Consider the following 27,185-nt stretch of genomic DNA (forward strand, 5'->3'; position numbering starts at 1 on the left):
ATTATGTCATACCTATTAAATTGACAAACTGGTTGTCATACTTGTTGACTTCCAGAAACAGAAAAAACGGAATTAAAATGTGCAATAAGTAATAGTTGAATAATTTTTAAAATTTTATTGTTAAATACATAATTCTGGAATAAAAATCTCTTTCAACACATCCATATTTATTACCCTTACATAAGCTAAATATATTACTTAAAGAATTAAAATATACTTGTATAATTTTGATTAAATATTAAATTTATTCAACAGACAAATACAAAACACTGTTCCTAATTTTGCAAAAAGCCTACACGTGAGGATCAGTCTTTTTGCAAGAGTTTAAGTCGTTTTTTTTTAAGTAACGAAAAAATTTTATTAATCACTCTTCAACAGCAAATATCTTTTTTTTTTAATTATCAGTTACGTATACCTCCATATTATCAAGTAGCAACATGTTCTATTAAAACTCGCTCAATAACAATAATTTACATAAATAAATCGAATTTCACTAGCTCAATTTTTTTCACAAACGTACCAATTAAAAGCTATAATTTTCGTTACCTAATAAGAAGACTTATTTCAGTCAAATTTTATAATAGTATTTAATAATTATAAAATGGATGGATACTTGTCAATTAATTATATTAAATGTGAAAGTACAGATATTTACAACTAGAATAATAGTTTACAGTTTTAATTATAACTATTAATAGAGAGAAGAGAGAGAATTAATGGGGTTGCATTTACTATTCTCACTTAGATGAATTAAATATTGTAGTTATTTTTGCTACAATTTTTAGTTAAACTAAATAGTTTTTCATGTTTGGATATTAAAATTACTCTGAACTATACTGGAGGAAAGTAAGCTGAATTTTCATTCAATTATAGACAAAAACACAGAAGCTGTAGAATTGTTTCCAAAGTGAACTTAAAATAAGCACGTTTAATTGAAAACTTCATTATTTGGTATACACTTAAACTAAAAAAGGACACTCAACATAAAACTAATTTTGAGCATTTAATGAAAAGAAATCGTAATCAACCCTAAAACTAATATACTTACTATTTTAACAAAAGGCGTGGAGATGGCTCAGTTCATTTGGTCTCACGTTAAAATCTACGAAAGGAAACGAGAACCTCCTGGACTTGTTTTCCTTAATAGTAAAACCTATTATTACAAATTATTTTAATGATGATTACAAAGAGAGTATTACTTTTGCTCGCAAACCACTAGTATAAATAAAAAGTTTAAATAGAACGAAACCCTTAAAGTAAATCCCTTAGTTTAAGTATGTGTAAATTTCAGGAGGCCCCAGTACATTTGTTTCTCGATTCACCTAAATTTTATTAATAAAACTTCGAAAAACATAATCTAAACAGTTGGGTATACCTATACGAAAAGTATTTATAAAAGTCCTGTAACTGTACATGAATACTTAAGGTACCGCACCTGTTCAATTAAATTCCAGTGGTCCGAAAATTTCACTTTAAAAAATAAAATCCAAGAGCGCAACTTGTACTGTATCAATCGAGTTGAAAGGAACATAACCACGATATGGAATGTACCGGCTCTAGTATTCAGTGAATAACGACAAAATTAACGCTGAAAATGGCTGATTTATTAAACGACGCACTCCTGGAAATTATCGCAAAGCTATAGTATCCCGTTGGTAAAATACTGAAAACCGTCGTAAAGCTTTGTCGACAATGAATGTATACTCCCTTCGACCATTCGGTTTACTTCCATTTGGAGTTGGTCCTCTGTCATACTCATGTGAAAACGGTTTCTTAGGTTTTGTACTGTTGGTGCGCCAGATTTAAAGCACGGTAACTGATTGCCTGCAAAATCGTAGAGCCATGTTAAGAGAAGAGATTTTAGTCAAGTAGTTTTGGGTAAAATTTAAATAAACAATCTGGGACAAAAGTGAAATTTGTATCGATTTTCCGTAAATACTTTTTAACTTTGACCGATCTGAATCTAGAAAAATACTTACTTGATCTCATAATTTCCACCAGATCGATGATCATCCCGTGGTGTTTTCTAGCAGCGACCAGTCCTTGCAATATTAGAATTTTAAAGTAGGCAAACATGTCGGAATGTTCGCCGCCCATCACCTCCACAAATTCAGGCGTCAACTTAAAGGGCGACTTCTCGAAACCAAGATTTTTGGGCGACGTCGATAATATAAATCCGAAATCTATATGAATCAGATGACCGTCGCTTTTTAATAAAATGTTGCCATTGTGCCTAAAAAAGTAATACAGAAACCATTAAATTTGATAAATTCGATAGTGACAAGTGAAAGAATCATATTTTAACTGGGGACAGTACTTTCAGTAACGGATAAAACATAAATTCGGAAATATGGAAGCTAAAAAGCCAGGCATGACAGAAATTAGCAAGCATTTTTAGATATCAACCTTGGATTTATTGTAATCCAAGAGATTAATTTGTAGGCAAACGAGATAAAGCTTTTTCTAGCATAGCTTTTGATTTACTTTTAGCAGGACAAATATTTAGATCAGTAGATACTTTACGTGAAAAATATGAAGGCATGAAAAAGACTTAAAAGTGAAATTTAAATGGGAGGTCTTAAAATCTATAGAAACTATATTATGTTGTAACAAAGTTACTAATTTTTGATCAGGTTTACCGATTTATACGATTCAAAATTTTCTGATTTTCTTTGTTCAACTGATACTGTTATTTTCTAGACCGTGCGAAAGGGTAAAATAACTTTCTCCGCGCTCTGTTTCATCCTCAGTTTAGGCGATGGGATTTTTGCTTGTCCTTCTACCGACAATTACAAAATACAAATAAAACAGAACTCAGATGCTGCAAATGCAATACGTATTTACACAGACGGCTCAAAAACCAAAGAAGGCTCAGGATGTGGAGTTTACTCTAGGTCACTAAGCCTACGGGTTAAGTGGGAAATGGGAAAAAATACCAAAGTAGTTCAAACGGAACTGGCTGGTATCTCAATCGCCACGAAAGAACTAACCAGAAAAGGTATTTCTGGCAAAAACATAATAATCTGCACGGACAGTAGACAAGCCCTATTAGCCCTGAACAGACAACGTGTTACCTCAGGGCTAGTACTAGAGTGCCACCAAGATTTAGCTAACGCCTCGGTAGATAACAATATTATCCTGAGATGGGTTAAAATGGGTTAAAAATGGGTTTGATTTGGATAGGAGCAAAGCTAATCGCATTGGATGGGATGGAATCAAAGGATGCAGTCTTGCCAGGATCACCCTGGGTGAACCTGGGAAGCTGGCGCCGAAGAAATATTTGACGATGACCAGGAAAAACCTACGTTTAACATTAGGATTGACTTAACATAAGTGCTGTGGGTCTACACTCACCCTCCCCACTCTACAGATACAGATACTCCCACCGAATTGTTCGGCACGTGTGGGAGGAGCCGCAGATCGGATATAAAAAAGCCTACAAGGGCTCGTAGAGTTCCTGTTTGATACCGACTAGTTAGACCTGTTCTTTAGAACAGAAAGAAAAGAAAGTTAGATTTTTTATTCTTTAAAAGACTTGTTTGTTTTTGCTTGGTTTCTTCAATAAACAGATTTACTGTAAAATTTGCTTTATTTAGTAGAAAAGTAGTAGAAAGTGCAGACTTAGCAGTAGAAAATATGTGCTGGTATTTAGTGGAAAATACCCTACAGGTAACAAATAGGCGTTAAAATGTAAAATTCAACATTGCTGCGCATATTTACTCCACGGAAAGTTTTATCAAGCAGTTGTTCCTTTAGATGAGCAAGTTGGGAATAACAGCTGACTTATCTGCCAATTGTTCATCGACAATTCCACTCATATACAAAAAATGCCATATATACGTCATCAAAACACGGTTTGCTATCGGCTAATAAGGAAGGAAGAGAGTTTGCTAGCGGATAAAAAAATCGGATAAATTTTGCTGTTGATTTCATCGTTTCCACGGATTTTCACTACACTTCTATTGTTCTTCTGCCAGAACAAGGAAGTCGCAGTCTTATTATATTATTGATTATATTCATGGAATTGTCTTATCAAATACCATTCGAGCTCAGATTTTGAACAGGATAATTTTTCCGCTTATCTTCTCATACTTTCTTTATGGTACAAAACTCGACCTGTTTGGCAAAATCACTCGAGCTAACAGGTCTCGTGCTGTTACACCAAAAAGAAAGTGTTCTAAGACAAGCATAAAAATTATCCGGCTAAATCTGAGCTCTTATGGTATTGCCCCCGAAAATACACCTATACTGAGAATAAATCTTATTCTGAGATAAAAAAATTAAATATTCCAAACTGAAAGTACTGGCCCTTAATTAGTAAATGAATCATATTTTCACTAACCTGTCTTTAACTTGCACCAAATAGCAGATCAAACAATAAGCCGCGCAGCTCTGAACAAAATTCTTCTGCGCAGTAAGGAAGGCCTCGGACGTTTCCGGTCCGAACTCTTTCATAAAATACTGGAGCAAAGAGAGCTGGCAATGTTTTTTGATTTGGTGGAGCGACACTGTGTTTAGGATGGGCTCGATCAGTCCACTGTCGTCGGAAAGTACCAAAATCCTGTACGGGTTTATCCACAAGGGAACATGTTCCATTTCCCATATTTTTTGGAACACTTCCAACAACTGGAACGCCATCAGCTCTTGGCGCAGATCGTCACCGCACTTTACTATGCAGGAGAGCAACTTCCAGGTTGAGAGGTGGCCGTACGGTGACGTTTCACGAATTCGTGTTTCTTTCTCCTGGAAAATTAAATATTTTGAAATGTCGCTTGGTTGTTTATTATGAATTTTTTTGTCTTGTGTTTGATAACGACAAAATTGTTAGTTTTCTATCCTGTTATTTAAGACACACTGGAAAGGCTTCTGACAATTAAAAGTCCACTGAGGAACACTAAGCTTACCTGCCATGGTTCTTTCAAAACAGCAGCAGACGGATCCTCGGGATCATGAGTAAATTGTTTGCTTTTCTCCTCCTGGAAAAAATCGGACAATCTTCTGCGGATTTCGCTAGCAGGAATTGACATTGGTGGTATCCCGGAATCGCTTGAATCCTGACTCATTTGTGATATTGTGTCCCGGTCAATTGGTCTTTTCATTTGAGTGTACTGGAATACATCAGATCATTGAACCTTTCAATTCAAAGAAAATGAACGCTAACCTGCTGAGAAATCTCGTCATCCTCTTGGCTCCATTCGGGATCGTTGTCATCGTAACAACTCCCACAGACGCTAAAAGCTGACAAAGATATCGAGTCGTGTTTTAAGTTTTCTTCTGACTTTGTATGTCGCAAAGTGGACATGATTTTACTAGGAACTGATGACGTGTAGATGTCTTCCACCTCGACTACTTCCACATAAATTATATAAGGAGCCTAAGTATTTCTAAAGGTTAACATCAACCAGCTTAAACTCTCCAATTTTGTATACCTTATCTTTAGAATTTAACACAGCGGCAACTTGAGGCGGAATCCTAACAACAAAATGTGGAGATTCCGTGTGTAAAGGCAACCATACTCTAGCCGGCAAATTAAGATTTAAAGTAGTGAGCTCTGCTACCAGTCTTGTAGTTTTCGCCTCTTTCGTCGGTATCGAACTTAATAATTTGCCGATTAGTATCAGCGCTTGCATAAACTCCAATTCAGGTCTCAGTCTTGGAGCCTACATTACACAGACCGCATAAAACAACAGTTTTTAATGGATAAACAATAAACTTACCGAGCAGGTGCAAACAGTCTTTTCTCCCCTAAGATCATTAACCAAACTCCTCCTACTTTCAAAACACACGCAACCATTATCGAAGGCTTTTCCCGAACTCAGATCCCCTAAACATAATTTTGTTGAGGTTGTTTTAACTTCTTGGGACCCCAACAGTGCTGAGGCATCACTCTAAAAACACATTTTTTTTCTTATACTAGTACTAACTAGGTTTGGTTCAATTAGAATTAAATAGATGCTGTAAATTAAACGGAATAATTTTTGTTTCTGGTAGCAACAATTCACTTGGCCTTGCTTGAAATATGCTCGTACCAATTACTAATAAAATACGGTTTTCACATTTGTAGCCCATAAAAAAAGTTTTAATTGCTATTAAGAGAATATTTTTAGGACTGCCTACATAAAGATAAATATTTCAACGCCGTTTTTTTTTTTTTCAGTTGAAATATGACAACCAGAATGTTTCTTGCTTATTTAATATTTCTTTAGATACAGTGCACCAAGTGTCACAGGAGTATTAACCTACATCTAGAAGTGAATTTGAAGTATGTTCCAAAAATACGGCCTTCAAAAAACAAATATTTTAACTGACACAGTATGTGCCGGAAAAGTGGAATTATGTGCAAATAAACCTGCATTATTAGAGGCAAACATGCAGGAACCGTTGAAAACCCATTGCAAATTATTTGCTCAACAAATTTGCTGAACGTTATTTTAAGCATTAAACGTGAATTAAATTGAAAAATGTCTGTTTTTACGAATCGAATTCAAACAAAATTGTCAATTTGTTTTGCAAAACGCAGATGAACGGTCTAAGTTCGATATAGTGATAAATCTCCTCATACAAACGTATTGGATTTTGAATTTCAAATTAAACAGACTGATTAATAATTGATGAGCTACTAAAGAAAGCAGAACCACAGACGTCATTGTACATGTATAAACCACATGTCTTATTCAAAGAAGATGTGAAAAGTTCATGCGTAACGTCCGTACTTTGTCGCTTTTGAAAGTATGAAAAGGTCAAATATCAAGTCGTTGTGATTTACGCTAAGAATTTCCGTAAACCACAAACTATTCAATTCTTTTTAGCCAAAGTTTTTGTTAGTTTTGTCACGTTTCCTAACCTAACACCTCAAGTTCTAGGAGACGTTTATTAAATCTTTCTCGTAGTTGCGATTTTTCTTCACATCCATTTATACCACATATTTCAAAGTGAAAACCCTATATGTTTTATGGTTTAAACATGTTTTGTAGTTGATAACACATGATACTTTCATTGAGCTAAAATTCCCAAGAGTATAACGTGTCTATAGTAAAGTGAGTGGAAAAAGGAAGACTTATTATTTGTATTCCACTTGCTCTTTACAAAGCAGCTTTTGTCAAATCGGCTTATATCAGGAATTATCGGTTCAAATTTCCATTTAACTTCCTGAAGGTTCTATTTTACTGTATCTTCAAGCGTAAATACATTTGTTATTATTAATATAACTAAAACAGTTTGAGTAAACTTCTGTAATTTATGACTTATGTATGTAAACAGACTCAAAAACACCTTGCCTTTGTAAAAATCCATTTTTTAGTCTAAAATCTAGAAGGAGTGAATATGAATTAGGTTGGCAATAGTGGTCGAATGTGATTGGTCAGTATGATTTACACAGCAGAAATCATGGCCGTTTTCGTTCGGTTTGGGATTTTGGATCCAAATAAATCAAATCTAGGGATTTTGTTTGGTAACTTTTGTTTGAATATGTCAGACTTATTCACTCACTCCTCCTAGTTTTTAAATATACTATAGTATAACCAAACTTATTGCAAATATTCAATTGACCTTTACCGACATTGGGTGCTTAACATGTAAGTAGGTATATCAATTCAGGTAATTGGTTTTTGCATAATCGAAGCCAAATGTAAATTGCCTTTATCACAAATAACTAACAGTTATTATGTGAAATACCTAAAAAACATGGAACATAATGGACATTTTTCCCCAGGCACATTTTTTCCTGCTATCATCGACTACTAGTGATAATAGTAAAATAAATATAATTTGACAAAATAAACGCAATAATCAACAGACTGCGTAGTGTCAATAAACGTAACAAGTTGAACTAATAAACGGTTGAATTAGTTTTATAGGAGCAGTTCGCACAGATTTCTTTTTAAATATTTGCTTTAAACGACTGTTTCGTGTATGGAGCACACACATTTTTAACTGTCATTTCGAATTAACGTTCAGATTAAAAGTAAATTGATGATAAATCGAAAATTTCACATTATGAAAGCCTCACCTGCGATCGTTGATGAGACTTCTTCAAAGGTACAGATAAGGTGAGCCTATCAGTTAACGATACTGTCATCCTATCCTGAGGCAAGGCGGATGTAGCATGACCTTTAGGTCTTAATTCGTCGGAGAGTATCAAGTTGCGAAGCTTAATGCCGTGGGGCTTCTTTTTTGATGGGACCGTTACGTTGGTACTGTACGCGTGCAGTAACCATGCGCACTTAAGGGAAAAGTCTATCGACTTGCGGCACCTGAAAAATGTAAATCAAAACTAAATATTTACGCCACACGTTTACGACTTCTAAGTCTAAATTGTAGAAGTTCAAAAAGCTTTCACCTACACACACTTAAAACGAATCGTAAACATGTTATGCAGTTGTGTTTAACATCCTTGTAACTAATGCAGATTTTGATGTTGAAATACGGCCTTAATCCTAACTGGGTTTGATTAACAAAACAGATTATTGTTCCAGATAACGAAAATTTGGTACAAGGTGTGAAAACTATTAAGGCTAAAAATATTTACTTTAACGCGATGGAGCGTTTGTTTTACTACTATACTGCCAAAATTATTATTTTAAGCAACCAGGAATTGCAAACTCATTTCCACTTGCAACAAAAAAGTCCTAAAAACCTAAATATAGGATAGGAAATTGGAAATCAAATTTTTTTAGGGTTTCTTCGATACTCGTAAAACCGCCCTTTAAGTTGACCTGTCTAGATCTCATTTCCAGACACGACCCAATTTTCGTTTGCGCCCATAAATCGCGGAAATGAGGTGTGTCGTCATAATGATGAGCCAGAAAGGCTAAAATGTGGGGTTACATTTCCCTTTTAGTTTTGTAGGTGTCATTTATAACCGAAATGAGTACAGGGTGTGGGGGAAGGGACCGGCTGAAAAACGTCAAGCAAGCAGCAAAATCTAAAAGGCTAATGTTCTCTAGAGTTTAAAACACACAATTGTTTATTGTGCTCTCAAAAAGTCTCGGATAACAAGCAGATAATAGAGGCATTTCCGGAACCGAAATTACAGCTAGATCAAGTGGTGCTTTTTTTCTGAACGATGGCTCTGATGAAGTGTCATTAAAGGAATGACAATTTAAGCAGTAATCATGAAAGTTATATTTTCATTTTTCCTTACTCATCTAGTTGTAATTATTGCTGTAATAAACGCGTCAGTTACAAATGTTTTATTATACGTACGACCACTTGAAAAATCACGAAAGTTTTTAATTACTCCAGTTTCTCACGATTTCAGTTGCCTTAAAAAAAGTAACTGGCTTGTCATTCTCATTCTTAATATGCGCTCACGGTCATAAATGGACGTTTACTGAAGAAATGTCTGGAGATTTAAATAAATTAATGATGCAATCAAAAGGATTATCCTGTAGCATAATCTAATATTATAGGTGACTCGTATAATGAGTTGGCCAACTGTGTAAATTACAACAAAGTATCTATAGGAGGTCTTCAATTAAAAGTAAGACAAAACTTGAATTTCCGTTCTCACGCAGGCACTGATGTATAAAGGTAGAAATAAAAGTACTAAAAAAACAGAGAATAACATGGGGGAATTCATTATTTCCAAACAGAAAGCTCAAAATGAAAAATATTTAGATAAGCGGCGGTTTTGATACGCTCAATGGTTTGCAGGATATTACGAACTAGCCGAGCGCCAATTTCCCAATAAAAATAAATTTAGCAACATCATACACATCGCTTTATTACCACATCTTCCAGGTTTATAAATGAAGATGTTGAACCAACAACCGGAAAATTTGTAATGATGATAACGTTGGCTAGTTCTTTGATTACTGCAGATACTTCCGGGTTTTAATTAAATGTCAACGATAGCGTGCCAAGCTACTCAATTAATTGAAATCTATTTTCTGTCAAGAGACTTCATCAATAGTCAAACAAACCGACCGTAAATTCCGGTTTGTCTGGAATGAAAGGGCAAAGAATAAAAACAAGAGATAACGTTAGTGCCGCGCGTGTTTATTCTTAAATCGGATATTTCGGGCCCAGCTAAGAATCTGGATTCTATCTGATAAATGAAGACGAATGGTCCCCTTGTTCGTAAACGTATAAATGTAGGCGATGATGTAGAGCAGACAAGCCTATAGCACGATAAGTAATAGACCAAGGCAAAACAAATTCAATTCAATTAGACACTAATGTAAAAAAAGTTGCTCAAGAGACTGTATTTGTGTGGATGCCTTAGTGGGAGTTGTTAAGTAATCTAAACAACAATGCCCGGTCTATATTCTAGTGAGTGATAGTGGGAAAGTATTTTTAGAAACGTCTAAAAAGCTTTTCAATATTAAGAATTTATATAGAACGATCGGTTGCCAATAAAACCAATTTTATCATTTATATGTATAACACGGCTATAGACTACTAAATAAATATTTGAAATATAAAATAGTTTAAATTGGGAATGTCGTCAGAATATACCAGTTAACAACCTTTACCCGGCAAGGTTGTAATAATTTGGGTGACGTTAAACATGTTTCTAACAATCGCAAAACAATTATTCCATATTTCGTTCCCTTGTGAATATAGTTAAGCTCGCGCTTAAGATAAAACAATTGGAAGATTAAAATACAATAAATTTAATGCATGCAAGTAAATTGTACAATTTTAATTGGTACGTAATTTTTGCTGAGGTCAAAGTTAAGTAATACCGGTTTAACTCACCTATGTACAAGGTATCGATGTATCACTTCGGCCACCTCGTGCATTTCAATGTACATGCAGACGAGTTGTGGAAGATAAAAGTCCACTTCCTGATCGTTGAACGTGAACAGTTTATTGACAATGTAGCAAAGCACCTGCAGAAACCATTGACATGAACAAAAGTTCAATTAAACCAAAATTACACTCTTACCCCTGGTTCTTTACTATTGAACAAGTAATGCATAGCCATAGGCACATCGAACACTTTACTCTCCAACAGTCTCAACATTCCGGAACTTTTCGGTGGCGGCCTTTTCGGTTCATCATCATTACAGTCAACACTAACAACACTTTCACTAATATTTACACTTATAGTACAATCGACGTTTTCATCGTCTGATGTCCTTTGCTGATCCGCGGCATTTTGGCACTTTGGTACTGATTCGCAAGCCTTGTCCAGATCGTCCAGACTCTCTCTACTTTCGTTGGTCAAGTGTTCGACGCTGGACTCTCTGGTGTTATCGCTGGTATCTGAACCGCATAGTATACCACTGTCGTCAGATCCAAGAGAGGCTAGTTCATCTCTTTGTTTTGATGAAGAACTCTAAGAAATTAAAATTATTGTATTTTTGAAATACCTACAGTAAAATTTGATAAAAACAAACGATTGTCAGTGAGCCCCTAAAGGTTAAAAAAATAAACCCAAAGTCATAAATCGGTAATTGTTTTATTTACTGAGATGCACTTGAACTTATTAAGGTTATGTTGCATGAACTAATAATTGTTATTGTATTCATGAAACAACAATGCAATTATTATTCTATGCTGTTCAATTAGTACTGTGATTCTCAATGATCTCAACTATTACAATTTTGCACACTTTAGTTAAGTTCACAACAAAACAAATTATACCTGTAGTGTTAGCTTTTAGATTTTGAGGTTTATTACGTTTAGATAAAGACGTTTACAAGCAGCACCTTTTTGATGTGGTTAAGGAGATTTGGTAGCTTCATTGCCATTAAAAAAAGACTACTTTACAATTATTTATAGCAAGTTCTTCAAGACGATTTGGAAAACGTTAATAAGTCTAATGTAATCCCAACTGATTCCGTTAACTTGAGCACGGTTTCCAGAAAGTCCTATAAATACCTGTCATAAAGTTTTATCAACAAACATGTTTCACAAACATCTTTTTAGGGCACACTCCACAGATTCTGATCATTACCAAGATAACCTCTGGGACTGATAGCTTGATTTAATTAAGAGAGACTTTTATTCTGGGTTTTTGTCATCACTTTATAAATGCATCGGCATTGACAAATCTAACATTTAAATAACTTAACTGCTTAAGTGATAATTCGCGTTTCACAGCAATGTCACGACCTTCTTGCAAGTGGGAAGACATTTTTTACTGTTTCTTTTTAATCATTTTAGCCTGGCACCTCCATAGCACAAATATTGTCTTGCAAGTAAAATTATACTCCTAACAAGCTGTGGCAAACATTAAAAATAATTGTTATTTCATTTACAGCTGATTCAGACCATTCTGATAATGTATTTATTCGGATTCCTGAGAAATTCACACTAGTATTATTGCAAATGCGATTAAGTTTAATTGATTTCCGCCAGTAAATTCGACCAATATAAACAAAAAGTGTTAGTCAGCCGATGTGGCAATTAATTTTCGTTTAAACTTTTTTTTTAGGAACAGCAGTTTCTAATTTACTTTTGCAAGGTTTCAGAAACGTTAAAGTTCCTCATAAACCCTAAGTTTTGCTTTATACCGTCAATTCCAGAAATTTAGCAAATTTAATCTTTAATAAGAAAAATTCTGATCATTAATGAATTGTTAAGATATTACTCAAGGCCACAACTGAACGTTTATTACACAAATGTCTGCGGATTTAAATAAATTAGTGATGCAATTAAAATTGTTTATTTGTTGTCATAATCTAATATTAGACAGTAATAGTTATGTATTTGCCACAAGGTTTGCCAGTATCAAAAATTCAAGTAAGTTTTATGGATAATTTTGAATTTTTCATACAGGAAACCTATAATATTTCTTGTGATAAAGTTTGTAATCATTTGTATACGTAAAATTTGCAGTCTGTTACGTGTTTCTGCTTTGTTTTAGAGTAATTTGTTACATTGTTAACAGCAAAATTAACTGTTATGCATATGCACTAAATGCAACCGAACGTAAACACAATAATATTTAACTATTCACTTACTAAAACGAGTTGCAAAAATTGCTAATTTATGCTAAAAGTCAGCACATTACCATTACAGTCAAATAGCTAATTACAAGCCAGTTAACAGTTATATGGTTGCTTCAACTTTGTTTTGAAATACCATTAACCAATCAATATGACCATTTGTAAACAGAGGAAATTTCATAAATCAATGTGGAAATACTGTATTTTATTTTTTTTTAGTACAGTTTATACGTTAAATTGTTTGTAAAAGAGATTTAAATAATTTACTGGTCTAGTGTTACATAAGATGAAATAGTTATGTGCTGTAATAAATATTATTGTTATGACTTTTAATGTTATAACTGATTTGAGACCAACCACCTTGAGAAACATTTCAAAAACTGGTATAAAAATTGAAGGTGATTCTAAGACAATCATGTCACAGTGCCACATAAAGTTGATTGAAAAAATTCCTAGAAAGTGCTCTAATTAAAAGACGATTTGTCACTGAATTTTACTGTCTACTTAATATAATAAAATACAACAGACACATATTCTGATTACTGTGTAAGTAGCGTATCCACTTCACAAAGCCTATTCCTGTCGAACTCCCTTCTGACTGATGTCAGGACACTCAGGACAGTAATTATAATCACGCGACTAAGCATGAAACTACCTGCCTGTGGCATTGTTGTACAAATCCCTTAGCAACATTAGATTATTTGAACTTTTATGGTTCAAAAGAAGCTAGTGCTAAACCAGCTGACAAACATTCAATATTTAAACTAAAAAACCACAGATGCAACTTTCTAAAATGCCATTATCACACCACTTACAGTGTAATTCAAACAATGTCCGTTTTTAAACCTTATTGTAATAATTGTTTACAACTGTTTGCTGCTAAGTATAAAAACACGTTGCAGCTAATCTTTAGGATGACATGCGGTAAAGAGTACTAAATAACTGAAATAAGATTACATTTTCTGGTTATGTGAATCAGCCAGCCGCATCTGGCGTCAACTTAAAAATTAACACATACTAAAGTATCTTACCTGATGATGTCTGACGCTATCAGCTAAGACAGCAGCGGCCACATTTTCACATTCGGGACTAGGAGTTACGTCAACTTCCGGGATTTTCTGTAAGGCCGAATCCAGGGAGCGATTTCTATGATGAAGGGTCATGTGTGAACTAGAGATTGTCGTTACTTGTGTGACTGGCGGTAGCAAAATACCCATAGACCTGTAACAGAAACATTTAAGATGGAATTAAGCATCCACTTCCTTCAAAGATATTTCTCAAACCGTCCAGCTTGGACTATTAAATTAAAATTTATCGTGCAAAAGACAATACAATTACACCTTTGTCAATAAAACACTTTATTATCATCAGATTAATTACGATTGGGCAGGCTTAGTTTGTTACGACGATCGCACTTTCTCAGGGTACATCGAATTGTGTTGGTAAATATACCTTTAAAACGTCGAAAGTACTTTCTCTCTCCAGCGAAATCGGAAAGATGGCTTTGCATCGAAAGATATTTAAAACGGTGCTATTCAGTCATCTGTTTAACTTTGTAATCGGTTGTCTTATCAGGACAATAAGATGCTTTGTGAAAATAAATTTTGCAAGTAATGGCAAATTTACTAGTAATAATTTGCCTGATTTTTGTGTTTGGAAGAAGAAACACTAAACAAGGGTACCTATACAGGGTTTTTCAATGAAAAGTAGCCACTCTGAATATCTTCCAAAATAATTTCTCTGTTAAAAAATGCTAAGACACGTCAACAAAGATTGCAAAGGGGACATCTTTTTACGTAGGATTTGAATTTCTGCCATCAGCCCCTTTGCCGCCATAGTCACCCCCACTAAGTTTTCAAATGGCACCATGCTCTGTGTGGCACATCGTATGGAAAGGGTATTTCATAAGGAATTAATTGCACTATTTTATTTGTACATTTGCTTTGAATTGAGACCAAAATAAAATAAAAAATACGTTTTGTGTTTATTTTTTGTTAACTGCAGAAATAATAGCAAATAGCGGTTATCATTTAATTAATGGCTCAAAATAACCTCCGTTAACTTCCATACAATAATACAAGCGACTTTGGAAGAGTTCGCGAACATTTGTGAGGACTTGCGGTGTCGGCAGTTATCGGCATTCATGTATTATTTTCTGCCTAAGGTCTGCAATATTGGCCGGCTGTGTTGCATAGACCTTAGATTTTAAATGCCCCCATAGAAAAACGTCCAACGGAGTGAGGTCGGGTGATCTCGCAGGCCATTCCATGGGACCACGTCTACCAATCCATCTTCCAGGAAATCGATTGTTCAGATAATCTCGAACGGGAAGTGAATAGTGTGGAGGTGCACCGTCTTGTTGGAAAATTAGTTGATTTTCAAATAAATTTTCATCATTAGTAGCTCTGTTATGGTCGGATCAACAGTGGTGTCAAGAAGCTCAAGATAAGTAGCGCCATTCAAATTACCGTCAGTAAAAAACAGACCAACGATGTGGTCTCCTAAAATACCTGCCCAAACATTAAGCTTTTCTGGATATTGGGTATGGGTTTCCCTAAACCAATGTGGATTCGTGTCTGACCAATACCTACAGTTATGCCTGTTCACTTCTCCATTAAAAAAAAACACACTCATCACTGAAGCAAATATTGTACAACAAGTTCACGTTGTTTGTCAGATTAGTAGACATAATTTCACAAAATTGTAGTCTTCTATCATAGTCATCTTCGTTTAATTCCTGAACCAATTTTACCTTGTATGGATGAAAATTGTGTTCTTCTTCTCCATACACTGCTTGTCGAAACACCCGATGCATGGGAAATTTGATTTAAAGACGGATTATTATCCATTGCAACGTGTCCCAAAACAGCAACTTCAATTGGTTCATTAATAATTTGTCTTTCAGGTTGATGTTTTTTGTTTGTCACTGAACCAGTTTCCATGAATTTTTGCATCAACTTTAAGACATACTGATGACCAATTAATTTATCTGGATGAAAAATGTACAATTTCTATTCTTTCGGCAGTCGTGTAAACCATATTGACAATGTTCCTTCAAAACGAACTTACAAGTTGACCGACTGAGGCAAAAACATGGAATGGAAAACAGGTATTCGGTAGTGTTATCAGCAGTTTGGCCAAAATAACAAAAAAATGTTTTTATTTTTTTTGGTCTCAATTCAAAGCAAATGTACAAATAAAATAGTGCAATTAATTCCTTATGAAATACCCTTTCCAACGATGTGCCACACAGGGTATGGTGCCATTTGAAAACTTAGTGGGGGTAGCTATGGCGGCAAAGGAGCTGATGGCAGAAATTCAAATCCTACGTAAAAAGATGTCCCCCTTGCAATCTTTGTTGACGTGTCTTAGCATTTTTTAACAGAGAAATTATTTTGGAAGATATTCAGGGTGGCTACTTTTCATTGAAAAACCCTGTATAATACAAATAAATTCGTATTGAAACCTTGTCAATTTGTCAATTAAGCTCACTCTTCTTGAAAAACCTTGAAACCAGACTTACAATTTCTTAAAATAACGTTAATACAAATAAAAATCAAGAAAATCTTATAATATTATGTGGACTTCAATACTCCCTGACCTATCCAGACGATTCACATAAACCTAGTTCAAATGCTGTCTAGCAATTATGGTAAAATGTAGCAAAGCACCAGCATGCTTAAAATGCATCCATCTTCGTTTCCGGACTGACGTCAATAGATACTCATTTTCTTGTTTACATACCAAGAATACAGGCTTGGGAAAATAGACGGTCAGTGGCGTCTGCCAAAAAAAATCAGGATACCGTAAAGGGTCTTGACCTGTGCGATAATTATGCAATTACTTATGAATAGCTTCTTTAATAGATCAGCCCAATTTTGCCAATGTGGTTTGTGAAGGGATGGAATCAAAAAGAAAAAAGTGTAAATGTTCTGAAAGAAGGACTGGAATATACCCAGAAAATTCTGGCTAAAGTATCTACTATCTACTACAACAAAACAGACTAGAAGCAATTTCTCTAGAAGGGTACAAACAAAACTGAATTCATCCTTTCGATGCAACTTAAACCTGAAATTACAAACTCTAAGTTACTTGATTCTACACATCTGTGGAATGTAAATTATAGGATTCTCAGCGTGTCCAATGTAGTACGCATCCACTAATCAGTGTAAATTAAATACACATTGAATGTTTGCTGTAAGCCTGACCAAATTATCTTATAAATTATAAACAACGATCATGGCTACGACCCATGATAGTGATGGAATGCGCGCCAACGCCATATTAATTAGCCGGAATGCAGAAAATGTCTGAATGTAAATGGAAACGATAGTGTGGCTAATAAAACGGAGTTGCCTTTTGCATATTCGATTTTAAACTGTATAATCAATTAGAAAAAAAAGTTGATTATTTATTGAAAACGTTTTGTCGAGGTGCCTATTGTGTATAGGAAAACGAATTAATTCGAATCGACTTTTAAACCTCGCAGTTTCAACGATGAGTGAAATCGATTTGCTAATCGCCTGAACTTTAGAATATAAGTCAAAGCCAATTAACTGTTATTATCTTAAGCCACCCCACGTTTTAAGAAAACACCCTCAAATGATGAATGGCTTCCATTTCCTTCTATTCAAAAACGCATCAAGTTTAAATCGGTTCCAGTCTAGAGCACATCGTATATCATTATAGTTGAGTATTTGAATAGTAGAGCTTTAACAAGAACACAAAGGTCATGAGAACGGCTTTAAGTAGCAGCACAAAAGTAAAATAGAGCATACATGTGGAGTCGGTGCAACGTTAATGCAGGGAATCATCGAAGTGGAAAGTACCAATAAATAAAAATGGGAGTTGAACGTCCTCTGCATTTATGGCATGACATGGGTGTGTCAGTGATTTTAAATAGAACACAAGAAAATATTTCAGGCACACTTTAACGTACTTTGAACCAGGGATATGTCATATCAGGAGATAATTTGTGTTGACTTTTTGCCGCCCTACTATTGTGTTTGTAGACTATTTATAATTTCTTTAAACGATTCAATGGAAATACAACGAGTTTCTCTTAATGAAATCGCGACATGTAGGCACACATTTTTTTCTATGCATGGAATAACTCAAGTAGAGATGCAGTGAAAGCTGAAATATCTAAAGTTACAATCAGATCATGTTTTGATTGAGATTTAATTATCACAGCCTTTTCCCACAGCAAGCTCTCTGGATCTATTTATACGATTTTTGACCTTACATTCGTGAAACTGAATCATATAGCACCTAACGGACCCTACACATTCTAAAAAGCTGCCAAGTCTGTCTATTTTCGTTTTGGACTACAGGGTTTTGTTCGTTGGTGAGTTTAGCGCCACACGAATAAGTTGGTTACTCAACGGAAACTTTATTTTGCTAAAATTGTATTTTAAGTCCTACCAGGAAACACATAAATGTATTTTTGGAGTTTACGGTAGTCAGAAAAAATACAGTTACAAATTGAAAACTCGTATCACTTTTTGCACTAAAAAACATTAATTCAAATTATTCAGTTATTTTTTTGTTAAAAATACAGTATTATAGTAGAAATTATACTGAAGAGAAAGTTTACAACGACCTCTTTGAATTAATTATTACAAACCTTCATTAGACTTTCTTCTCCGTCTAACCAATTAACGGTAATAATTCCTACTGTGACAGTCTGATTTTTGTCTTAAAAGTATTATTAATAGGTAACAGAAAATAACAAATCATATACATTTTTTAGAGTTTGGTGCATATAGTTTGTTCAGCAAACTAGAAGCTGCTTTTGGCAACAAATTTTATGTATCCTAATAGTGATGAATCTGCTAGTGCTCTGTATTTTTTAAATGCAAAACCAATTTCAATAATTTTTTATTAACAGGAAAATTAAATTAGCATTAACCCACTGATTATTCAGCCATCACCAATCGACCACAGAACATTTTTCAAATTGCTGATGAAAATAATGGTCACTCAACAATAAGATTTTTTTTTTGCACTGGATTAGCAGTAAATTACGTATTAATTATTTAAAACCACGTCTAAAAATAAAACTCAACCCACTAACCTTCAGTTTGTTGGGAAAGGCGTGTGCCTTTCTGCTATAAGTAAATGTATTTGTGTGGTTAAGATTATTTCCTACTCGATTTGAATGAATAAACATAAAAAATTGCAAATGTTTTTATCTAAACGTATGAATAAATCATCAAAACAAAGCAGAACGAATCGAAAGCAAATACTATACCTGGCATACCCAGTTACAAAACCACTCCGTCTACTTCCTTAATTAAAAAAAAGATAAGTAATCGATATAAGTTTATTTGAAAAATAGAATTAATTTATTAGTCTGAAAAGATAAACTTTGGAAAACTCAAAACTAGAATATAATTTAAATCGCACATTCAAACCTGAGTGCAAAAATATCATAATTATTTTGAAAAATGACACATTTTTGATAATAGAATGTTTGGGTTCTATTGTGTGATGAAGATAAGAACACATACACATCTTTGATTTAGATTAAACCTGAATTAATACAGCTTAATATTCTACGAATATTTACTACCAAAACTTAGGCTTTCTCTTACAGGTTTACAAAACTGAAAGTAACACGTCAAATTATACAAATCTAATAAACAGGGAGGATTAATTTCATAATTTATTAATGTAAAAGTGAACATGCTTAAACAATTTGTCTAATTTCCTTGGCAATCATCACATTCCTGAATTCAAGTGGTGCAAGGCGCCAACTCACCATGTAATTAGCTTCGGTATGTTCGGCTTGGCAGATTATTTTAAGTGGTTATAAAAAATAAGGGTGTACAAACAAAAAATAGCAAAATTTATGAAAAAAGCGTCAATTTTAGTAACCTTTCAAGTAACTATATTACTTAAGTTAGTGTTTATTTAATAGAACTGTGGTCTCTATTGAGTCCAATCAGTACTACAAAACAAACCATAAAAACCAAATCGTTACATTACATAAGGCATCAGCAGCTACAAAGTAAATGCTTACATAAAAATATGAAAAATGGTTTCAATTAAAGCACTAATTATCAAGAGTGTTGGTAGGAAGTTACGAAAAATAATCACTATTACAGCTTAGAATGTGAAATACTTTCATATTTGTACCGCACCGTACCAGAAGGCTTAACACTTATTGCACTATGCACAATTTGAAAGAATAAAATGGGTATTGTTTTCACATTTAGTAAAAACAACACGTAACTCATTGTATTTTAAAAACAAAACGCAAGTAAATAGTATTGTGCTCAATACATCATTAATCAAGTTATTGTTTCTAGTGCAATTCTATTCTATCTCCTCAAACATTACACAGGATGCACGTTGATAATGTGTTTCCGATTTGACCGTAAAAAAACTTCAATTATTACATAATAGCACAAAAGTAAAGGACATTTTTCGCTAAATCAAGAAGGAAGTTGCATTTGACACAGCAATCAAACCATTCATTGCTAAATTAATAAGGTTAACTTGTCCTTCAAGCAAATTCATCTCAAAAGGTTTTTAATTAGTTAAATGCGACATTCACTGGTTTAGTGAAGCGGCTCCATTACTTTCCTGTCTCTTTCAGGACATAAATAGAGTGTGTCTAATGTTTTATTTGTCCGGCGAATTAAATTTTCCAAGACAAGCCACTGTGTTGTGTGTATAAAACGGATTTAAAGCTACGTAACACAACAACGCCTTTGCGCCCTAGGGAACAAAAGCTCTAGTGTATACTGTGTAGTTTCGATTAAGAAATAATTTACAGTAGCAACATTGATGGATAATTAAATTTGGAATTCATGTTTAGGGTTTGATACACATTGGAAAGGAAAATAAACAGTTAGTGTTTATCTCAAAACCCATGTATCTTTATAGTTCTATTTAGGCAATTTCATTCTCACAAAACAGACGAACTGTTATTCCTTATCAATAAGCCACCCATTAAGCTTTTCATAAAAAGGTTATTATTAACAGAGCGATAAATGAATTAGGGTTTTAAAAGAGACCTGGATTAGAACTAATTTTTGAAGAGAACTAATTCCAAACTACCACCCACAAATCAAGCTCACAGTCAAAATTTAAACACTTTTCCCAAAAGTAATTCCACCATAATTTATTCCAAATGGAAGTCGGCAACCTTTTAAAGATATTCAGAAAATGGTTTTGAATTTGTGAACGTGCCTATAAAACAGAAAACTCGTCTGGGGCTTACAAAACCAAGATCACGTTTTAAGATGTCGACTTGAATAGAAGAAACGCATGTTTACACATTGGATGCAAGGAATTAGATGGGTTTAAACGCAACAAGACTGTAAACTAGAAGAAAAAGTGAAATGTGATTCCCGCACATATTGATTGGCTTAATCAGCAGCATTAAACATTGACGTTCTAGTTTAGTTCTAGCAGAAATCGCGCTAAAAAAGTGGAATCAGCAAACAACGTTTAAGGCAATGCAAGTATGTGATTCAGACATTTCAGAAATGGTGTCAGTGACTAATTAACTTATCAAAAATCTTACCCAGGTCGCTAAAACTATGGCAAGACAAGCTACTGATAATCCTACTCATTTTATTCACTCAACAGTTATAACAAATGGTTTAGTTATAAAGCGGAACACAAATAATATCCCTCTTCAATGTGGAATGATAATAATTTTTAAAAAAGTTTTGTGCACATTAAGGTTAATCAGTTTTACAGTTTTGTCGATAATATGTGTACTCTTTATCGCGCTTATTTTTAATTTTAGATTACTTGTACTATTGCGATTTTTGAAAATGTATATTGTTTCTTTATCAAATAATTATTTAAACCAGTGACGGCTCATGAGTCAACTCATGATCAACAAATTATATAGGTATAAGGAAAAACATCGGAACTTTCTGAACCACTCATTCAATTCATCAAGTTCGTAAAGGGTGAATTCGAATATCCTGCAAAACTTAACACAGTTAATAACTTTAGACAAAACTTAACAATTTTTAGTCACTTTTTCATTAAATTTTTGTACCTATATCGACCCATCAATAGGTAGAATCTAACTGTTTCTTTATATTTGCAGTGCCTATCAAAACAAATTTTATCAAGGGAAACAGAAAAAACCATTGGACTGGAACCTTCTTGTTTCTAGGTGTAGTTCATGAATCTTTTAAGGTTTAAAAGATTATCAGTTGTATTCATATTTGATATAAATAATTGAGGAATAAAAACAGAGCAAAACACGTGTTACACAACTTCAGTATTAAACAAACTGCTTATAGAAGTTGTGACGTCAAAGCAAAGGGGCAGATGGGTTTGATCCCAATCGCCCTGCAAAATTTGTATCATGTAGTGAGCGGAGATGGATTGATTACTACGCTGAGCAACAGTGCCATTTTTAACCTAGTAACCAATCCCTGGGGTTCGGTCTTTAAGTATGACGTCATGGCTGCTTCAAAATCGGTTTGAGTTAGTTTTAAAGACTGTTCATTTTCATGTTCTCTGGTGGTAAAAGACCATAACTAAGTTGCTCACCTAAAATCTAAGCTTAAATTCCTCTGATGGTTGCTCAGTCTGCCCCTATTGCCCAAAGATGCTCCACCAGGTGAAGCCCCTTTCCCATGCACGGCAGGCAGGGCCGGAACACCGTCCCTGTAACCGCCCATTTTGTGCTTTCTCAACGTCGTCATAGCTGACGTTGACTGAGCCAGGGTGGTTGCAGCCCCTCCGGCACTCATCACCAAGCCAAGAAAATGTGGACTACCTTCTTCGTTCTTCAACCATTGCTTTGGTCGGTTTCACAGCCATTTGAAGAGAGAAAGGTTGACTAATGTGGAGCAAGTATCGTTGCTTAAGTAGCTGAAAGAATATTATGATTAGACAAACATTGAAACATTGTGACTTTTATGAATAGGTTAGGTTAGGGGAATGACAATATAGGAAAACTAGCAAAAATGATATAATATTTTGAGTGGTTTCGAATCATCGGCGGTTTGGAAATCACCATTTATCAAACCAAAAATTATCTTTAACCATTTAAATAACATCCTAAATGAATATTCAAGTTGAATAGGAAGCAACAGTATTTTAAATTAGATCAAATAATCTTGATTCAATTTCGTGTTGCCTACATTCCATCAATGGGAATTTGCATCATTTCCAACACAATACATCCTCTTGCTGCCCACTAATGAAAATAGCTTGCTTCATAATTAAATCAGATAATATTCCACAAGATATTTATTTAGATAGTTGTGTAGGTAAATTACGTATTAGTCATTCATGTAATATTTAAATCAAGGCCTTATGTTAAATAACAGCAACAAGTTAAATCTAGGACAGCTAAGAGTTTGCTATGAAAAATCTTTACTGGATGTTTAAGTGACTTAAGTGACTCAATGTGTGATTAAGTACTTATCACAAAAACAAATCCATTAGTGCAGAGAAATGCACCTTATTGTGATAATTTCAAGAAAAAATAGCAAGAAAATTCAGGAAAAATGTGTCACTAAGAAATCCTGGAACAATTAATACTAATTCACTCTATTAACCAGACCTTTTAACACTGTTGGCATGTAAATTAGGTAACTACATTCCTAACTGTTTATCAGAGCATCCAACTGCTTATATTTGGCAAGTTTTATAAAATCAAGGTTAGACCTCCATAAAAAATGATATTGCATCCTTGCTTCCAGTTAAACAATTAATATAAGTATTAAATTTGCTTAAGTAAACCTAAAAGTAAGAAAATTCTAGTTTATTACTTCCTGGAATTTTTAAATAACCAATCTTTGGGTACATACATAATAATAGTATTGGTTTATTTCTAATGATCCTTCTAAATTTGAATGCCGGACTGCCTTGGATATTCCGACCTTGTCCCAAACACCTCTCCATTTACCTGTTACTAATAGAATAGGAAGATTAAAATAAATATTACGATTTCCTTGCTGATTTAGCATGTTTACAGTTAAAAATGTTATGTTTTCTCTGAGGTTTACTCCCAAGGAACACTCTACTATTGTGTCTGTTACAGTTTTGCAAAATTTTAAAAGTCCTTGTACTGAGTAGTGATTAATTAATATTGTTGTTGATTGTTGTAAATCTGAAACAATTACAATAATAACAATAACATAAGTAATGGACTAGAGATGGCAGATATGTGAGGAATAGCAATAGTACTTTGCAACATTTAAATATTTACTTTTAGTTTTATTTGAAAAATGTTAGTACTTCTCCAGTTAAATATAGACCAAGATGTAGACAATCAAGTTGACATTATTTTTTCAGGTAAGTGAAGACCAAGGTGAAGGGTCTTAATACCTCTCTTACTTAATACTAACTGTAAATTTCTTGGTGAATTTGGTTAATATGAAAACAAATGGATAATTGAAGAATGAGTTTCCTATGACCTGATGGAGGGTGAGATTGATGTCATCATTCCCAATTCTACTAGTCTACACCTTATCTAAAGGCAATGCTTATACATGTTATAAAATAATTATATTTACTTTTGTATTAAGTAACAGGTACTGAGGTTAGTACTGTGAGATTTATTACCTTTTGCAGATCACTATTACCCAATGATAAACCTAATTTAAATAGTATAGTTTTACAGAATGAGTCTGCACTCACTCAAAACCTAGATATAGGTATGCAAAAAACTCAAACTTTTGTTTGGAAAAATACTTTTACCTTGAAATGACAATCGCTAATCTTGGTTGCTTAATTATCTCCAAATTTAACCAATTATTTAATGTTCCAGTTTAAAGATAGGATCATACATTTGTTATTGTCAAGACACTGAAATCAAATGTGCGCCATAAAGATGCCAGTAAAAGATGTTGATAAGAGGATGAATTGCAATCCAATCTGCCAAAAGCATATAAAACAAATTTAGCTAGTTAACTAAACAAAAATGTGTTATTTGGTACAGAAGAGCCTTTAAATGTTGTTTGTATTAAATTAAGTACCCTGATGCTGGTACCCTTTGATTAAATAATAATTGTAATTACATCCTGCAGGCTATTTTATGGCTGATTTTAACCAATGACTTGTCAAGTGATAACTAGGCTGATTGAGACCTTTAATTCAACATTGTGGTACTTTACAAACAAAACTCTGAACCTGGATGTAAACAAGAATGTACCCACATAAATGCAGGTAAATAAAAAAGTATTTGTTCTGTTTCTGGGTTTTGAAGAGTGGTACAACCCTTATTGTAGCTGGAAAGGGATTAAGGGTAGGATCAGATAGGAAATGGTTATGTTGAACATCTGGCGTGTTTTCAATAGCAAATGCCAGAGCCAAAAAGACCTATTCAGATGCAAGGGTGTGCCAATCAGGCAATTAAACATTCAGTACTGAAATACTGACAGTATAACACTGTTAATACTGCCTTGTACGAAACTAGGATTATTCAAATATATGAAGAAATAGTAGAACAAACCAATAATTACTTTCTATTATGCTGAGCTTTGGAATCCTTGACAAAAATACAACTGAACGTCACTGCACCGTCCAAATGTTACAGTTTTATCACCCACTCGAATCATAAAAACACTGAACAACGGTCGGGTACACTAAAACACACTTTAACTAAACGGTGATTAGTGTTTTTCGATGTATTTAAGGAATGTCTTCCTCTTTAAAAACACGAAAACATTGCCGATACTACGACCGCTTCAAGAAGACGCCATGTTTTGACATCGCTAGGCATTGACTGCAACGCCGCGACGTGAACGTAAAGAAACTCCACTGGGTAATGGTGCAACGTTGTCAGTTTTACTAAAAATACATAAAGTTAATACTACTAGTTTGTTTTTGTTTTATTTTCAATGCATTTATTGGTGTTGTACAACTTTTTTTAAACCTTACTTTAAAGACATGTGGAGGTATTGTGCCTTGGCATACACTATAACAGCGTTTAACTATTAACTGACAAATTTATAAAAAAAGTCAATAGAAATCTGGCAATCACGCATCCAACAACCCAACCTGGGGCAAATACGAGGGCAGTTTAAGAAAATTAAACCTCAACGACATACGAGGGAATCTCAATAATAATTTCCCCCCCGATGTTATACTCATATGTCTAAAGCATCGGGACGATAAAACAAATAACTTTCACCTCCAATTATTATATCTCATGATTAAAAAAGATGATAACTTTGGGATATAACACTGACTAATCGTAAATATTTAGAGTTTGCATTATTATCTCTAATCCGCACTATTGGTTTGAGATAAATCAGTTTATGGTAAGCATCCGCAAACCAAACTCATATACCTATTTAATATAATCTAAACAACTTGGCAAATAGTTTCGTAGTAATATTTACTCGAATATAAATGTGCCGCAATTGACTGGGGGCCGCTGATAATAATGGTAACGGAAATACCGCACTATATCCTAAAAAAAAAATGATATAGACAGTTCAAGGCAATTTTCAAGTCACTAATGACCTATCTACCTTGAACTATTTACTTACTTTTGAGAACTATTAGTTGGGCTAATTATCCAAGCTTAAAAATATCCGACAGAGCTATTTTCAACCTGGTATGTGCTACTAGAGATGATTGAAATATGGGGACAGGAAGAAAAATGAAACAGTTGAAATAAAATATAATAATTAAATTGAAGAAATTGCGTTCTGTGATAATAACATGGAATTTGAAACTTATTGAAATTATAGCTCACCCTTCAGGTGGTTTGGAAATGTGAAGTAGGTACCCCACTTTTTTGTAATCCAGATCATCCTGAATGTCCCCTAAACACATCCATAGAACATTCCAAAGATATATTCTTGTAACTTCAGAGAATCATCTATCATTCTCCTCTTACGATAAAAATCTAGTCATTCAGTATATAACGTATGATTTTTTTTTAAATTCCTCTTAAATCCTAAAAGGAAATAAGGTTGAACAAACTGGGGCAGAAACATTTTATGTAAATAATCTACTTAAATTTGTGAGGATAGAAATTGGAACTAAGTAAGTGAAAAATAGTAATTTTTGTAAAATAGCACTGACTGATATAAAAATCTACATCCAAAGAAAACATTTGCGATAAAGTACGCTGGTTGATTTTGACTATTTTTCATCACTCTGATCAGGTATTTTTCAGAATTATAATCATTGTATAAAAGAATTTATTCCAAGATCCTAGAAGTTTTGTCCGACAATATAATTGTTATCACGTTCCGGTCGTTTAAACCATTGCTTCGGCGTTTCCGTTAGTACCGGAAACTGAACCTTGAGTAGGTACCGTCTAATTTATACGGAGTCTAACCT

The 27,185-nt window shown here is 34.0% G+C and overlaps 1 protein-coding gene across 1 annotated transcript; it reads right to left on the reverse strand.

Annotated features, from left to right (window-relative positions):
• Positions 1-100: 100 nt before the first annotated feature.
• Positions 101-25,639, reverse strand: fwd (phosphatidylinositol 4-kinase beta fwd). The gene is made up of 13 exons (XM_081982142.1): positions 25,352-25,639; positions 22,428-22,751; positions 13,931-14,120; positions 10,892-11,284; positions 10,702-10,835; positions 8,009-8,252; positions 5,718-5,888; positions 5,430-5,660; positions 5,162-5,374; positions 4,905-5,108; positions 4,343-4,743; positions 1,980-2,233; positions 101-1,824 (listed from the first exon to the last, which is right to left on the reverse strand). The coding sequence occupies exons 2-13, from the start codon at positions 22,628-22,630 to the stop codon at positions 1,640-1,642; spliced, it is 2,823 nt and encodes a 940-aa protein (XP_081838268.1). The 5' UTR covers positions 22,631-22,751; positions 25,352-25,639; the 3' UTR covers positions 101-1,639.
• Between the last annotated feature and the right edge of the window lie 1,546 nt (positions 25,640-27,185).

This window comes from Ips typographus, linkage group LG6 (assembly GCF_016097725.1).
Source record: "Ips typographus isolate SLU linkage group LG6, UJ_Ityp_2.0, whole genome shotgun sequence".
NCBI lineage: Eukaryota > Metazoa > Arthropoda > Insecta > Coleoptera > Curculionidae > Ips > Ips typographus.